We start from the raw sequence: 16794 nt of genomic DNA, 5'->3' as shown, positions 1-16794 counted from the left end.
CTACTACTTCCCCTATCAATATTTGCCACTATATATGACCTTCGTTCTTTATTCCAATTCCCTTTCTTTCCATAGGGTTTTTCTAATCACTTCTTAGATTTTTAAAAATGACTTTACCCATTAGCTGCCTTCATGTAGCCTTAAAACATATTCCAATCTGATTGACCTGAATTTCAATATGTGTAGAGTCAAAGTCTTCAAAAACCATTAAAATTATTTTCATAAGGATGCTTCATGATCCTTAATCAGGCTTCATCCCTTGAAAATCTGATTTCAGCTCTCATTATCTACTGACGCTGTCCCAAATACAGTACTCATTGACCAGCTAATGTACCCTTATTACTACTTATCTCATTTGATCTGTCTCAAAACTGAAATTGTTGACCTCCCTCTAAGTCTTAAAATTCTTACATCACTTGATTAAAATGACATTCTCTCTGTCCTGGTTATCTTATTCTTCTAAATAGATCCCCCCATTTTTTGGTGTTCTTTTTTTATATGCCCCCTAAATGCCTGTGTTTTCCATGAGTCTCTCATTTCCCTCCCTCCCTTTTTCTCTTTAATGTTTGAAAACATCAAAATAAATACATATCATACAAAGATACATTGACACCCTCTCCTTAACTTTCTGTATATATGCATACAAATACATAATCCATTGTGATCAAAAAGTATCAGCTTATTTCAAAATATTGCTGATTGATAGTGACACAGTCTCACTGTGAGTTTCTTCAGTTGCTTTGAGTATTATCAGTAACACTATTATTTATAATTATGATCATTTTATTTTAAAAATTGTTTTTGATTAACATGTATTAGTTGTATATATTAATGTGGTTCAGTGTAATATTTCAACACATATCTTCATTGTATACTGATCAAATCCAATCTTCCTTTGTCCTTCCTCCCTTTACCCCATACCCTTCCTACCTCTAGTGATCAGTATTCTACAGTTGTTTTTTCCTAGTTCTCTAAAAAATACTGAGTTGTTTTTATAGGGATTTCATTGAGTATGTAAATTACTGTGTGTAGTGTAGACATCTTAATATTATTCTAGTACATGAACATGGGAGGACTTTCCATTTTTTGTCTTTTTCATTTTCTTTTATCAGTGTTTTGTAATTTTCATTGTAGAGGTACTTCACTTCCTTGGTTAAATTTATTAATAGGTTTTTATTTAATTTGTAGCTCTCATGAATGGGATTGCTTTCATGATTTCCTTCTCAGCAAATTTACTAGTGTTGTATAAGAATGCTAATGATTTTGTACTGATTTTGTATTCTGTAACTTTACTGAAATTATTTTTCATTTCTAATAGTCTCAAATTTTAAAATGTGCTTCATTTTCACAGTACTAAAAGACATTCATTTAGGACATAAAGCCATTTAATTGCTAATTTCTACCTACATTTCCAGTTATATTTCTGCCAAATTCCTCGTACTTTTTAGTGCCTTGTCTCCACATTTTGTTATTTCTCAACTAGAAATGCTTTTTTAAAAATAGAAATTATGTTGCCTTGCATATCCAGTACATTAGTTAGGAATCCTATGTACACAAAAACAATTGAAATAACTAAAGCCAAAAAATTGGTTAAGAAAATTTTTCCATAAGCATACATGATGTCTCAAGGAAGTTGTGGGCAATAGAAAAGCTTTTACTCAGAAAGACTCTAGAGCTCATGTGTTGGTCATTGGTAAAAACCATTCATCATTATCTCTAATGGTTTTGTGTACTTAAAAAAGACTCAAGTGGATGTTCTCCCTTGGGGTATCTACTATATTTATACCATATAAACTATAGTTATCTAACTATATCTAACTATAACTATAGTTACTTGTTAGCTGATAGTATAGTTACTTGGTAGTAGAAGAACCTGGAAACTCAACTGGGTTGGACACCAAGGTGATTCACTCACATGGCTAGCAGTTGCCTACTGTCAGGTCACTTGATATTATTTACTAAAGTATTTACCTATGGCCTCTTCATGTGGCTTGGACTTCTTGGAACATACTATTTTAAATGGATTCTAAGAAACAGCACCCTAAAAGTGAGGGTTCCAAAAAGACAGAATTAGAAGCCATCAGGTCAGATAAGGACTTTTGATGTAACTGATGGAGAATCACCTCTACTGTAACTGTATTCTATTGTTCTAGGAAGACCAAACACTAATTCAGATTTAAAGAAGTGAAGAAATAAACCCACTTAACAGGGGAGTGGTGAGAGTAGCCTGTGTTGTGGGTAATGCAGTTACAGTCATCTTTGGGAAATAGATTCCAGTTCAACCTTTGTTAGTAGATTTTGCATTTTTAAAATCAGCACCATAAGCTAGAATTTCATAAGCACAATTTCAAAATACAGCTTTAAATATCCACAGAATTTGGCCAGACTTTTTACTGTTGGTTCTAAATATTTTAGAGGAAATCTAATGGATATATCTCTACACATGCATTTTCCATGTTCTAATTATTCATGAGGTTGATGGTGGCCAGAATTATGTGACACAGACATGGTTGTTATGTTCCATATTTTTGAAGGGGTTGAGCATTTCATAGATGAAAAGTATTGACCATAAAGTTTCTATAGCATCTGCTACTCCCTGCAATGTTTACTAATCAGTCACATTTCTACTTTACCACTTTCCCTGTGGCAACATTTAACCCCCCTGTATAAGTGTCACTCCATCTACATACTCCCACTAAATTTTGTAGATTATTCAGCGTTTCTTGTTCTGAAAATATCATTGGATATCCAGATCAATTCCTATCCCCCAGATTATATGGATTCTGAAGAATAAGAACATATCACTATTTCCACATATGATAGTTAGTTAACCAATGAAAATATTGTATATATTAAAATATACATTTATCTTAGCCTATAATTTAAAGGCAGAATTTTTATTACTTAACTAATTCATAATTGATTTAAGTTTGTGATTTTAGGATTATTATGCTACTGAATGATATTAAGATATGTCTGGAATTTGTAACTATACATCTGAAGGAACTCATCCAACACTGAGCCCATTTTCTTATTATAATTTTCATTACTCAATTGAAGGCTGTAGCTCTTTGTGGTGATTGCTAAGCAAAATCAATGATATTTTCTAATAATACATAGAAGAATTGACTTCAATTGTTAAAAATTATTGTATACTAATATACAGTACACAAATTGTTTTGCATGATAATTTTATGGGCACTGTGGTACATATTAAGATTATTCTTCTCTCATTTATTTATGATGATCTGGCAATGAATTTTAAATTAGAACAACTTGACTACTAGCTGATTTTTGCTGGAGCTGACAGAAAGAAATGAATGAATTTATTGTTTTGTTTTCTGCACACTGCAGGATTTGATAAATACCTATAACTGGGTTAAAAATTCATAAGTCAACTAAAGATATATTTTTGAGTGGAAATTTTAAGGTCCTTATTGAGTATAGAAAATATGGAAATAAAATTTACAGTTACTCAGAGTTTATAAATGAATATCTGTAGGAAGCTATTAAGTGTCTATCAGACAAAGAGAAATGACAGTTGAAACATTTTACTTCTCTTTTCTAGATCTATAGTTTCCCTGAAATTTAAATGAAATATGGCAAAGAATGATTGAAGATCACTATTAAGGAACATTATCCATATGCAAATTTCTCATCATATATTATCCCTGTAAAACAGCTTATTTATAAATATTAACAACTTGTTATTGGTCATTTTGGGGTGTAACTTCAAAGATAAAACAGTATCACTTCTACATATTAGATATAAATGAAAATTCCCTGGTTGCAAATGGTGTCTGACATAGCTGGTTGTTATCATTTAGTCAAAATGATCATTTAGTTTTCAGTATTATCCCAATAGGGAAGTAGTAAATGATTGAGTTTTTGATAATTTATGATAGGCAAGAAAGTGGTTACTATCATTTTAAAGGAGACTACATTTTAGTAATGGTTTAGGAGAGTTTTAAAATTCTATCTTCATGGAAAGTGGATTGTCCTTTGTAGTAACATTCAGATTATTCTAACTAATAATGCTGTTCTCCCAACAGAAAATCCAGTCAGAATTGACAAGTCATGAGATCAGTTTAGAAGAAATGAAGAAACATAACCAAGGAAAGGAGGCTACCCAAAGAGTTCTATCCCAAATTGATGTTGCACAGGTATATTTTATTGCATAAACTAAGGATCTTGTTTCATCTACACATTAAAACTCTAGTGTATATTAGTCGTGTTGATTTTTAGCAACATTGGTATTGAATGCATTATTCAAAAACCAGACTATAATGCCTCTCTGTATGGGCTTTCTTGATTTGTGCATTTTAAAGATAAAATATTAACAGATTAGTTTTTACTTCATCTCAGACTAAGGAAAAACACTGTATTTTCTCAAATATGTGTATTCTTTGTGTTTGATGATTAGAAAAATATTTACTTTTCATTTCTGGAAATAAGATGCATTAATAAAAATATGACTGATTGTTTTATGGAAGGCAAAATAAAATTGGTGCCTCCTTACATTGTTTTTACAGAAAAAATTGCAGGATGTCTCCATGAAGTTTCGATTATTCCAGAAACCAGCCAATTTTGAACAGCGTCTAGAAGAAAGTAAAATGATTTTAGATGAAGTGAAGATGCACTTGCCTGCACTGGAAACAAAGAGTGTTGAACAGGAAGTAGTACAGTCACAGTTAAATCATTGTGTGGTAGGTATACCTGGTGGCAAGTAACCAGCTATCCCTTGAATTTCCTAATTATGAAAATTGCTTTTAGATAACTGCAATAAATAAACTAATTAGGTTTAAGGTTAAGAACAAAAATTGGCCATGTATTGATAAACAGTAACTCTTACTGTAATTGGAACCATTTAAATGCCATTCTTTAAGTGTCTTTCTTGAATGTAAAATTCTTCTAAGGACTATGAAGAATGCAGATGAGGTCTTTATATGATTCTATGGTACTTTGTACATATATTTAAATGAAAATCAAGAAAGGAAGCATATTGATCTACATGCAACAACTATATCACTAGTTCCAATATAAATAACCATTTCAGAAACAAAGGGGGCCAAGTAAGCTAAGTAATGTACACAAGTCATCTCTAATTCTTGAGGCTAAGGATTAGGTAAGAGGATACAAAGACAAAAAACTGTGAAGGGCATAGCAAGATTATATCCCAAGTATTCTTACTCCAAATTGTAATATCTTTTTTTTTTTTTAAATATTTATTTTTTAGTTTTCGGCAGACACAACATCTTTGTTTGTATGTGGTCCTGAGGATCGAACCCGGGCCGCACGCATGCCAGGCGAGCACGCTACCACTTGAGCCACATCCCCAGCCCAAATTGTAATATCTTTCCTTTGAATATTAGGTTGAATATACAATGAAGTGCTATAGGCAAATAATATAAAAAGGCAAGGAAAGATACAAATGACTTGTAACATATATTTTAATTTGACTTTGGAATATGTTCTATTCTTTCTGTTATTAGAAATTCACCAAGTCAGGTGATCCCTTTGACAACATAAACTGGAGTGTGAGGGTGTCTAGGAAAACAATATAAGTATTATTATAACTGTATATTCAGAGTAATCATGGTTTAAATTCACCTAAAATGAACCACTGAATATTATTAGCATTAAAAGTGGAAATGTTTATTTAGCATTTTGTTCTTCAAGTATTATATATATGTGACCTTTCATCTAAGATAAATGAATAAGATATTTTTCAATATAAAGAATAAGACATTTGGAAATATCTCTGATTCCAAAAGTCATATAATAGATTGCCATATAGCAAGGAATGATCTCAATGCTTCCAGATGCCTATATATTTTTTGACATCTTATAAGACAGAAGGAAGATGAAGTAAAAGTAATCTGGAAAGCCCAGACATAAGTCATAATTATTGATAAAGGAATATTACCATCAGATATCAAACAGGGAATTAAGATGGAAATAGACTATGCCTATAGCCTTAATTAATCAGATAAGTTTTCAGCCTATACAAAGCACTCCTTGTGCACATTGATTTTAAACTTAAAAGTGAAAACAAACCCAGTTTTATTCTGACACTATTATCTACTAGCAAGTTTATTTCTTAGTAGTAATAAGTAATTTGTGTTTAGTGCTGAACAAATTATATTATAAAACATTATATATAGTGTACATATACAAACATACATGAACCTATACTACAAACACATATTTTTCCAGGACAAATGAAAGATTAATTTATTTAATATTAAATTTAATGGTTACATTCATAATCCCAGTGGCTCAGGAGGCTGAGGCAGGAGGAACATGATTTCGAAGCCAGCCTCAGTAACTTTCAGTAACTTAGCAAGTTCCTAAGCAACTCAGTGAGACCCTGTCTCTAAATTATATATATATATAGGCTGTGGATGTGGCTCAGTGGTTAAGTGCCTCAGTACCAAAAAGAAAAAAAATTAGAATTAATATATTTAAATTTAGTTCCCATTCTTATATATGACAATATATTTTGAAACTATCATCTGAAAATTTTACCCTAAGCACCATGAGGACAACAGTGAACATGTTGATTTGTTCATTGCAGATTCCCTTGTGACTCAAATACTCTATGGTACGTGATAGACACTAGTAAATACCCAGTGATTGAGGGAATTGATTCATCCAAACTCATGGCTAGGATTATTTAACTCTTAACAAACAGAAATCTTGTAATATTTAGAATGACCTTTATGAGCTTGGACTAAAGAACTAAATATGTATGATGCACTCCTACTATAATAAGAAAAGCTGCAAATTATGCATGATTTTATATAATATATAATATATATGTATATATGTATATATATGTGTGTGTATATATATATATATATATATAAATAATCACAAATAGAAACATTAAATTAAAAGAAATGCAAACATTAGATACTGACAACAGCTGCAAATACTACCCCATTAAAAATGGAAACCAAACAGCCTTAAGATGAAACCCTGTATTTTTTAATATTATGAGTTGATTTAACATTGTTTCTTATGTTTCATTTTATATTTTAACTTAGAATTTGTATAAAAGTCTGAGTGAGGTGAAGTCTGAAGTGGAAATGGTGATAAAAACCGGACGTCAAATTGTACAGAAGAAGCAGACGGAAAACCCCAAAGAGCTTGATGAAAGAGTGACAGCTTTGAAATTGCATTATAATGAGCTGGGTGCGAAGGTGCGTGCATGTTGAGATCACAAACACTACTTTTCCACTTTCCTTATAAACTGCACAGAAATCCTTGTTGTCATTCTTTTTGTCTTTTTTTCTCACACAGGTATGTATTTTTTCATGTGTAATTTCTTTCTTTTTTTTCTAGTAATAGGGACTGAACCCAGGGGCAATCTACCACTGGCCTACATCCCCAGCCCTTTTCAAAATTTTTAATTTTGAGACAGGGTCTCGATATGTTGCTAAGGCTGGCCTCAAACTTGGGATCCTCTTGCACTAGCCTCCTGAGTTGCTGGAAATAGAGTCATGTGTCCCTGCACATGTATAATTCTTAAGAAACAATAATTAATCAGTGAGGTTCACCTTGATACTATATTGAAAAGTATATGAATTCAGGGAGGTTTTTATAGGCCCATCAGGTAGTTATAAAAATGTTCCTTGTTTTAAATTTGTCTTGTTTCCCTTGTATATATCTATGTATGATGACTTGGAGACTGGTGAATATTATAAACTATCATGTATTTATATTTGTTCTAGTAGAGCTGATACTTTCCATGTAGATCGTATTTAGTGTAATGGAGTTGGCTCATGCCACAGAAATTACTTCCCCATGTGGCCATATCTTGTATAACCCACTCCACATAGCTAATGAGATAGTATGAATAGGCAGTTAAGTCCTTTATATCTTATATAAATATATAAGTCCTTTATATATTTACTGTAACTTTTATAGAGATTTATTGAATCTACAGATCAGTTTGAGTAGTATGAACATTTTAGCTATGTCTTTATGAACATAGGATATATTTCAATTTATTTGTGTTTCTTCAATTTCTAGTCTTAGGACTGGAGATACAGCTCAGTGATAGAGTCCTTGACTAATGTGCACTGCCAAAAAAGTAGGGGGACAAAGAGGCAGAAATCTCTAGTCTCTAATTATAAATCAAATAACCTCTAATAATAATCCTAATGGTATAATTTATTAAATTAAGTAGACCTGTTATGTTTATACTCAACAGTTTATCATTCAATCAGGGTGCCTTACACTAAAATTGTGTCAATGAGTATCAATTTTATTTAGGGTTCTGGGGATCAAACTCAAAGTCACATAATGCTGTGTAAGTATTCTGCCACTGGGCTACATCCCAAGCCCATTTTATTTTATTTTGAGACAGGGTCTAGCTAAGTTACAGAGGTTGGCCTTGACCCTGTGATCCCCCTGCCTTTTAGCCTCCCCAGTAGCTGATATTACAGGTTTGCACAACTGCATCCAGCTGAGTCTTTTTATTTAAGAAAAAAATATTTTGTAAAAGGTTATTTTCTCAGTTTACTTTTTCAGATATAAATTATTATGTGAGCTTTTCCTTGATATAAAATACTTACCCCCCAATTTTTGTCTTTGAAGCAGTAAATTTGACATAAAATGACATTGATTGAATTGCTTAAAATTTAAAACCATAAAAGTAACATTATTAAACTATTAGTGCACTGAGTTTATTACTATTAAGAAATGAATGACTCCCATAATGATATAAAGCTTTATTTATCCCTGAAAATATATACTTGAGAGCTGATATTTAGTTTTAGCCATTTGGCACTTAGTCATATCATTAAAGAAAAACAAAAGAAATACTGAGAAATTATGCTTTAATAGCATTGCAGAGTACAGCAAAAAAAAACATAGAGCAAGAATTTATGCTTTAAGTAAATAGTAATTTAGAAACATTAATGATTAAGGGATCATGTGTAAATACTATCATAAAAAGACTATAAGTCATGTATTCTTTGGCTGAGGAAAAAAAATTATTGTCTGCATGTTGACTTTCAAGACATCTTCAGAAACAGTGCTTTTACTTAGTAAAAGCAAAGGCAATAAGCATATTCTATTGTTTAAAAATGGGGAACCCTTCTAATTTAAACATCATCAGAATTCACATAGTTGTATTTGTCTTGTATCTCATATATATACATATATATAATATATATATATACACACAATATATATTATTGTAACTTTTATAGAGATTTATTGAATCTATAGATCACTTTGAGTAGTGATCTGTAGATTCAATAATATACATGAATAACAACACTTATATCGTCTCCCAAATATAATGTTACATTTTTGTAGTAGATAACTCATGCTGCCATAACAAAATAGAGTAGACTAGGTGGCTTAAACACAGAAATTTATTTCTCTAAGTTCTGAAGGCTGGGAGTCCAAGATCAAGGTGCCATCACAGTCAGTTCCAAATGAGGACTTTTAGTGGCTTGCAGATGGCAATCTTTTCACTGTGTCTTTACTTCGCAGAAAGACAGAAATCATTGTCTCCTTCTTATAATACCACCATCCTCTCAGATTAGAACCCCATATTTATGTTCTTATTTATCTGAATTATTTTCCAAAGACCAGATGTAGTGATTCAATTTAGTCATACAGGGGTTAGGATTTTAAAATATGAATTTGGATTGGCGGCTCAGGAGGCTGAGGCAGGAGGATCACAAGCTCAAAGCCAGCCTCAGCAAAAGCCAGGAACTAAGCAACTCAGTAAGACCCTGTCTCTAAATAAAATACAAAATAGGGCTGGGGATGTGGCTCAGTGTTCGAGTGCCCCTGAGTTCTATCCCCAGCACCCCCAAAATAAATAATTTAATAAAATAATAAAAATAAAAATAAATAAAATATGAATTTATGGTTACACAATTAAGTCCATAGCATATTTCTTACAATAAACAATTATGTTATTTTTGCACATGGTCTTACCCACAGGCATCCAGAAAAGTCTATGGGGGGAGTAACTATGACAATGATATTAAAATCATATGCTAAATATTTAAAGGCAAAATAAAAATAACAACTTATTGTTTAATCAATAAAATAGTTTCTATGTCTAATTAATTTTATTGAGAAATATTAAACCTAACACTTTTGTAGTAATAACCATAATCCATTTTCTAAGGCTCTCTATGCTTTGATTGTTATGAAAATATACATGAATAACAGTACTTATATTGTCCCCCAAATATAATTGTAAGTATTCATAAAACAATGACTGCTGAAACATTTTACTGCAGGTGGCACTCTTTTAAATGTATCTATTCTCCACATTCATAAAAATGTATAAAACTCAATTTTCCTTAAGGTGGCAGTGTCTCCTGATTTTTCAAAACCTATTTAGCTAGACAAAAACAAAATAAAATAAATAGAAATCAATAATGCATTAGCTCTGGGAAGATAGAGTTTCTTTGAAATACTGAATCTAGAATCCTTTTCTACCAATAGTATATAGAAAAATAATAACTTTGCATATAAACACACCATAAGGTATGCTTTTTCCTCCCCCACACAAATAAAAATCCTTGCAGTCAAAAGGGCAGATATTATTACTTCCCCTAAAGGAAAAATAGAAGGGAAAAATCAGTTTAAAAAATGAATTTGCAACCTCAACAACTAAGTATTTTTTTAAATGCATACATACCTCTTGTAAAGGAACTAATAAACTTGGTTGAATATTTTGAATTTGTATTTGAGTTTCAGGATGTTTATTTTAATTTTAACATTTTCAGTTCTTTATGTATATCTTTACCTTTGTTTTTTTTAATGCTTATAGATGCATTCTCTTTTGGTTGTATGCATGTATACAATGTGTGTGTATGTGTGTGTGTGTGTGTGTGTGTGTGTGTATTAGTGCTACTTATTACATCTAGGGCATGTTGTTCAACTGGGCAATTGTAGTGGTGGTGGTGTTACTGTTTTAACCAATTTCCTTATGGGTGAGATTAATTTGAAATCTACTTTTCAGATCACTTACTAACAAAGCCAAATCTTTTCAAGATTTTCTTTACCAGTAAAGTAATAAATTTAATATGGCATAAACTTTTGCCATGAACTTTCAGGTACCAGTTTCTTTGAGCCATCCCAGAATGGAAATAAAGAAGTAATTTAAGTGTTACGATATGTCAATTTATTTCAAACTGTTGTCTATTTTGACCCTCAGCATAACCCTATCTGCCAAACAGAACAATTCCATTTGATGGATGTGAAAATAGGAAGATGAGGTATCTTGCCTCAAATCACAGGCAGGTTAAAACTACACTGGGCATCATAGAGTCTAACATGCATATGCTTTATCATACTGCCTCTACTGAGTCAAATATTATAAATCTAATGCTCAGTTTCCCAGCCTCCATGACAGAATGTTTTTTTTTTCCTATAGTTAAAACACATAAAAATCAAATCAGAAACTTTAATTTCTTTACTGGTTATCATTCCTGACTTGCAATTAATACTTTTTTGGGTTTTCATTCATTGCTTTATTTAACTTGTACAATATACTTAATGTGAGATGTTTCTTCATTCAAGGAAACGTATGGAGTGAAACACAATAATAAAAAGAGCCATGAGTGGAGGGAACTTGTCTTTGAGTATTTGCAGTTTATCTGGTTTTGCTAATGAGTTGACTACTGTTTAGGAAAAGTCCCTGGGATTCTTATTAAATTGACCAACAAACTTAAAAAATATAGGAACATTCTGGGAAGGTGGTAGAGAAATACAAGTTAATTCATTCTCTATGTGAGAATGTGAAAGAATTTATTTTTAGGGGGTTTTGGGTTTTTTAAATATTTTTAGTTGTTGATAAACCTTTATTTTATTTATTTATATGTGGTACTGAGAATTGAACACAGTGCCTCACACATGCCAGACAAGTGCGCTACTACTGAGCCACAACCCCAGCCTGGGTTTTGGTTTTAAATGCTGAATAGAAGAGCAGAGAAGATTAAGACATGATTTTCTCTATTGATAAGAGTGAAAATTTTGTTTTCTCATTCATTTTTCCCCCTATTTTGTGGTAATTACATTTAAGGAGGAAGAGACCTAAACTTGGTGGTGTTGTATACAAAAGCAATGCACTTTAAAATTGTATTGATGATGAAATTGAAAATATCACACAAATACTTTTGCTTTTTGAAAGGAATATGATTTCTCCATTTTGATACCTTACTTGCAAGAACAGGCCTCATTTATATATAGAAGATTGTAAACTTGCTTGCCTATCTCTTTGACAAATGACTCTAGGTTTTCTACAAGAAATGGGACATATTTCATTTTGACTTATATCATTCCATTTATTACAAATTTTGTCCATAAATTATTTTTATTCATATTAGAGACAAGCTTATATGGCTTTTTTCCCTACTATGACAGCAGATACTATCTTTTGGACAAGAAATCTTATCTGCTCAAGGCTGTTTTTATTTACTATTAATGTGCAGAATACATTACTTTTTCTAAAACACAATTTTAAGATATAGAAGGAAATTGTTAATTTAAAATGACAGAAATATGAAAGTTCCAATTAAGTAGCTATAAGTAAACATGAGTTGGAAAGTAAACCATATTACATTTTATTATCTTTCATTTCAGGTAACAGAAAGAAAACAGCAGTTGGAGAAATGCTTGAAGTTGTCCCGTAAGATGCGGAAGGAAATGAATGTCTTGACAGAATGGCTGGCAGCTACAGATATGGAATTGACAAAGAGATCAGCAGTTGAAGGAATGCCTACTAATTTGGATTCCGAAATTGCCTGGGGAAAGGTAAAACACATATCACTGCAGGTTATATTTAACATATGAAAACACATAGTAATATGATTTTATAAGGAAGTATTAATGTGAAATAATAATAGAATTATAAATATTATCTTGCTTAATTTTTCCCTCTCCTCAAAGATTAAATAATAGTTTTTGTATATTTCAAGACTATAATAAAGCCAGTGGTAAGTTTCAGCAAGAGTCTCCTCAAAGTTTATTTGGAATCAAGTTGGTTATAAATAAGTTCTTAAGATATCTATATATCTATATCTATATATAGATATAGATATAGATAGATATTGATATAGATATAGATATAGATAGATCTTAAGAACATTTTATATATACACACACACACATACATACACACATATATATACATATATGTATATATATACATATATGTATATATTTTATTGGTCAGCTAGTCAGTTCAGAAATGAGGCTTTATATTCTACTAGCATACTTAAGAACAGACTACACAGGTAAACACTACAACCATGAAATGGAGAAGATCATAGTGACTGCAGACAATTGGACTGGACAGAACTTGAAAGATCAGCAAATTGACAAGGTCATAATAAAAAAAAAATCTCTAGTGATTTGTATCATTTCCATCACCAAAGGCCATGGGGTGTCCTTTCATTATCACCTGATAAATTCTTACTATTTCTCTGACAGCCAATCAGACATTTATCGCTGCCTAGAATTTAAGGTAATGGCACTCATAGCTTAATTTTTTTCCAGATGAATTGTTACTAGATTATTTGAAAGTGTGCTGATATAAAGGGAATTTGTGATACTAATAGCATGTTTCCCATCTCAAACTTTGCCAAGGCATTAGAATATTTTGTTAAAAAAGTAAATATGTAATAGAATAACAACCATCTTGATTTTTTTTTAAATTAAAAAGACATGGATGCATGCATTGACTAGCTTTTTAAAAAGATCTATGGTTTGTTTTTAATTCAGTGTGTCTATTCAAATTATTCATAGTTGGAAAATTTTAAGTACATCATATAGCAACTTACAATCATAATGAAACCCAAACTGAAAACTATTTTTATTTATGTAGGTTTAGAGGATAACTAGTGGTTAAAAGTTTAACACATAAAAAATTCAAATAAGTAGTAGTGAATAAAATTAATTTTCTTCCCATTGAAAATAGATTAAGTGCTAGAGATAAGATTTTTGAGTTATGGTTATTAATTCAGGAGCATGTATTATGTGAGATTATTATAATAAGAATACAGAGTGCAGATTAATAATTACATTGGTCTTATTTTCACCTTATCATTTAAACATGTAACTCATTTCTATTTTTTTGGTAATTTTGATTAAATAATTATATGCTTAGGTACAGCTTGGCTACTACAAGAAATAGACCAACAATGTAGTCACTCAAAGAAGACAGAGGTGTATTGTATCTCAGGTGAGGTCAGTATTTCAGAGTAAAGGAAGTAGTTTTGCTATATGAAGTCATTCCAAAATTTAGGTCCTTTTCATTCCATCATTTTGCGCTCTTCTATGTATTTGTACTCACAGGGTGTGAAGCTTGCTTACCAATGTCACACCTTAACTCCAGTGTACCACAGTAGAGATAGAGAAGTGGAAGACAAGCATTTCTCTCTTGTGACTACATTATAAAAGTTCCACACATATTTCTGCTCTTACCCCATTTGCCAAAACTTGTGTAACTCTTATCTATACCTCAGGGAGGGTGACAAAATATGGTCTCTAGCTGAGTGGTCATGTCTCCTTTCTAAATGATGTTGTATTTAAATAAATAAGGAGAAAATGGATTCTGGGACACAATTATTTTGGTCTGAGTGGTATCATACATGCCCTTTACATCAATAGTTACATAAAGGCAGAAAAAGGCTTTATGAGCTGTCTCTCTATTTAAAAGAAAGCACATGACCTACAACTGACAGTTCTCAGCATGAGTGCCCATAAAACATCAAACACACAAGACCCAAAATATCCATGACCCATCAAAATGTGAAATATAGTAAAACATGCATGGAACAAGCAATAGTAAATTTTAGGGATTCATGAAAATCATCTAAACTTTATTTTCAGAAATCTGCTTCTTGACACATGGATAATATCTTACATTGCTCCTTTCAAATTAAGCAGGAATATTAGATTGTTATGGCTGCTAAAACAGAATACTATAGGCTAGTGGTTCACACAATAGAAATTTATTTTTTCACAGTTCTGGAGATGGAAGTCCAAGATCAAGGTATAAGGAGGATTCCTTTATTCTGAAGCCTGTCTTCCTTAGCTTATAGATGCCCATCTTGGTCTTCACATACTCTTTTTTTCCATACATGTCTGTGTCCCAAATTTCTCTTATAGGGACAATAATTTTACTGGATTAGACAACATCTTGATTTCTTGTAATAGACTTATACCTTTAAATGCCATTTTCCAAATATTTTAACATTCTGAGCTACTGCCAATCAGGACGTCATGAGTTTTGGAGGCTAGAATTCAGCACGTAACGGTAGAGTAGCTCTATAAATATAAAGTGGAATGCGATTATAATATTGTATAAAGGAGGAGTGATTGGTAATAAGAGAATTGGAAAAAAATCTGATTATAGTTTACAAACAGGTTAAGAGAAAATTTAAAAGTATGTCATAAATTAATTCTGTACATCAGAATCCTCAGGAAGTTACTGACTAAATTACCTAAGGCGATAGTTTCATGGTAAAGTTCTAACTTTGCCTTAAAATCATTAAAATAAAAAAGAATATTTTCTGCAAATATTTCTAGACTCTCTTTGTCACATAGAAAGCTTGAGTGGTATGAAGATGTGTCCAGTTAAGTTTATTCTTATTTCACGTGCTTTCGTGTTAGATGGGGAATTAGATTCAAGCTGTAATTCTTACCTATTTCAAAGGATAGATGTCAGTTTCTTTAAAAAAATAAGCTAAGCAAGCATTTAATTCAACATGTTAACTACATTTGCCAGTTATTACAAGTACTTAATAACTGGAGAAAATTTGAGTATGTATAGTTAACTTATTTTTAAACTGTTTTATTTATTCCTACTGAATTTCTATCAGTTCTGTTCATCCAAAATATATTCATTTAGTCTACAAATATTTGAATGTATAGGTAAGTATTTTTTTGTACACATGAAAATTTCAGTTACCACTATAGTGATTGTTTTACCCTAAGTTTGTCTAAACAAAAATTTCAATAGTATTGATTACAGCAAATATTTTCAATTTTATTTTAAAGTATTTTAATTATAGTTATTGTATATATATAATTTCAAAAAATATTTTGCAGGGCCTAAAGAGAGAAATTGTGGAACTAGACAAGCATAAAGAAACTAGAAAATGAGGGAAAATTACACTAGGAAGATAAAGAAATCTTTTCACAGAAATATGTTCACAATATCTCATGGGTGGTGAAATGGATAGGAAAAAAGACAGCCATGAATTTTGCTACAAGCTTCTCAGCAGACAAAACCAGGAACTAAACCTATTTATGAGACTCCAGGTGTCCAAGTTATCAAAACCATCATTAAAATAATTTTTACTAATAATACGATAGCTTTTTCTAGGACTTAGATTCAGAAGTAAAAAAAAATGGATTATAAATGAGATAGTATCCTTATATTAGTGTTTATATTGCCATATTTTTCTATCAGCATGCCTGCACACAAAACAAAAAGAGTGCCAAAGTACCATTCAAGAAAATGATTTTGTTAGAAGACAAAATATTAGGGCGCAAGCTTAGAATGCTCTGAAGTCATCTGTTCATATTTTACATTTTCCAAACAAGTAAATAACCAGCTATTCTTCCCTTGAATATTATTTCAAACACCTAAACTTTTAAATAGAATCAGGTAGCAGAGAATTTAAGTTCCTCTTCCATGGACACAGGAAAAAAAAATGTCTTCTGTATCTTCTCTCTCTCTCTCTCTCTCTCTCTCTCTCTCTCTCTATATATATATATATATATATATATATATATATATATATA

The 16794-nt window shown here is 31.3% G+C and overlaps 1 protein-coding gene across 1 annotated transcript in view; it reads left to right on the top strand.

Annotated features, from left to right (window-relative positions):
• Dmd (dystrophin) overlaps positions 1-16794 on the top strand; it is a 1737386-nt gene that overhangs the window by 436033 nt on the left and 1284559 nt on the right. The window contains exons 26-29 of the mRNA XM_048796385.1: positions 4053-4163; positions 4533-4706; positions 7050-7205; positions 12625-12795. Of these exons, the coding sequence (XP_048652342.1) occupies positions 4053-4163; positions 4533-4706; positions 7050-7205; positions 12625-12795 (612 nt within the window). The remainder of the gene's footprint in view (positions 1-4052; positions 4164-4532; positions 4707-7049; positions 7206-12624; positions 12796-16794) is intronic.

This window comes from Marmota marmota, unplaced genomic scaffold, assembly GCF_001458135.2.
Source record: "Marmota marmota marmota unplaced genomic scaffold, marMar, whole genome shotgun sequence".
NCBI classification, from domain to species: Eukaryota; Metazoa; Chordata; class Mammalia; order Rodentia; family Sciuridae; genus Marmota; species Marmota marmota.
This window is presented reverse-complemented; position numbering and strand designations above follow the sequence as displayed.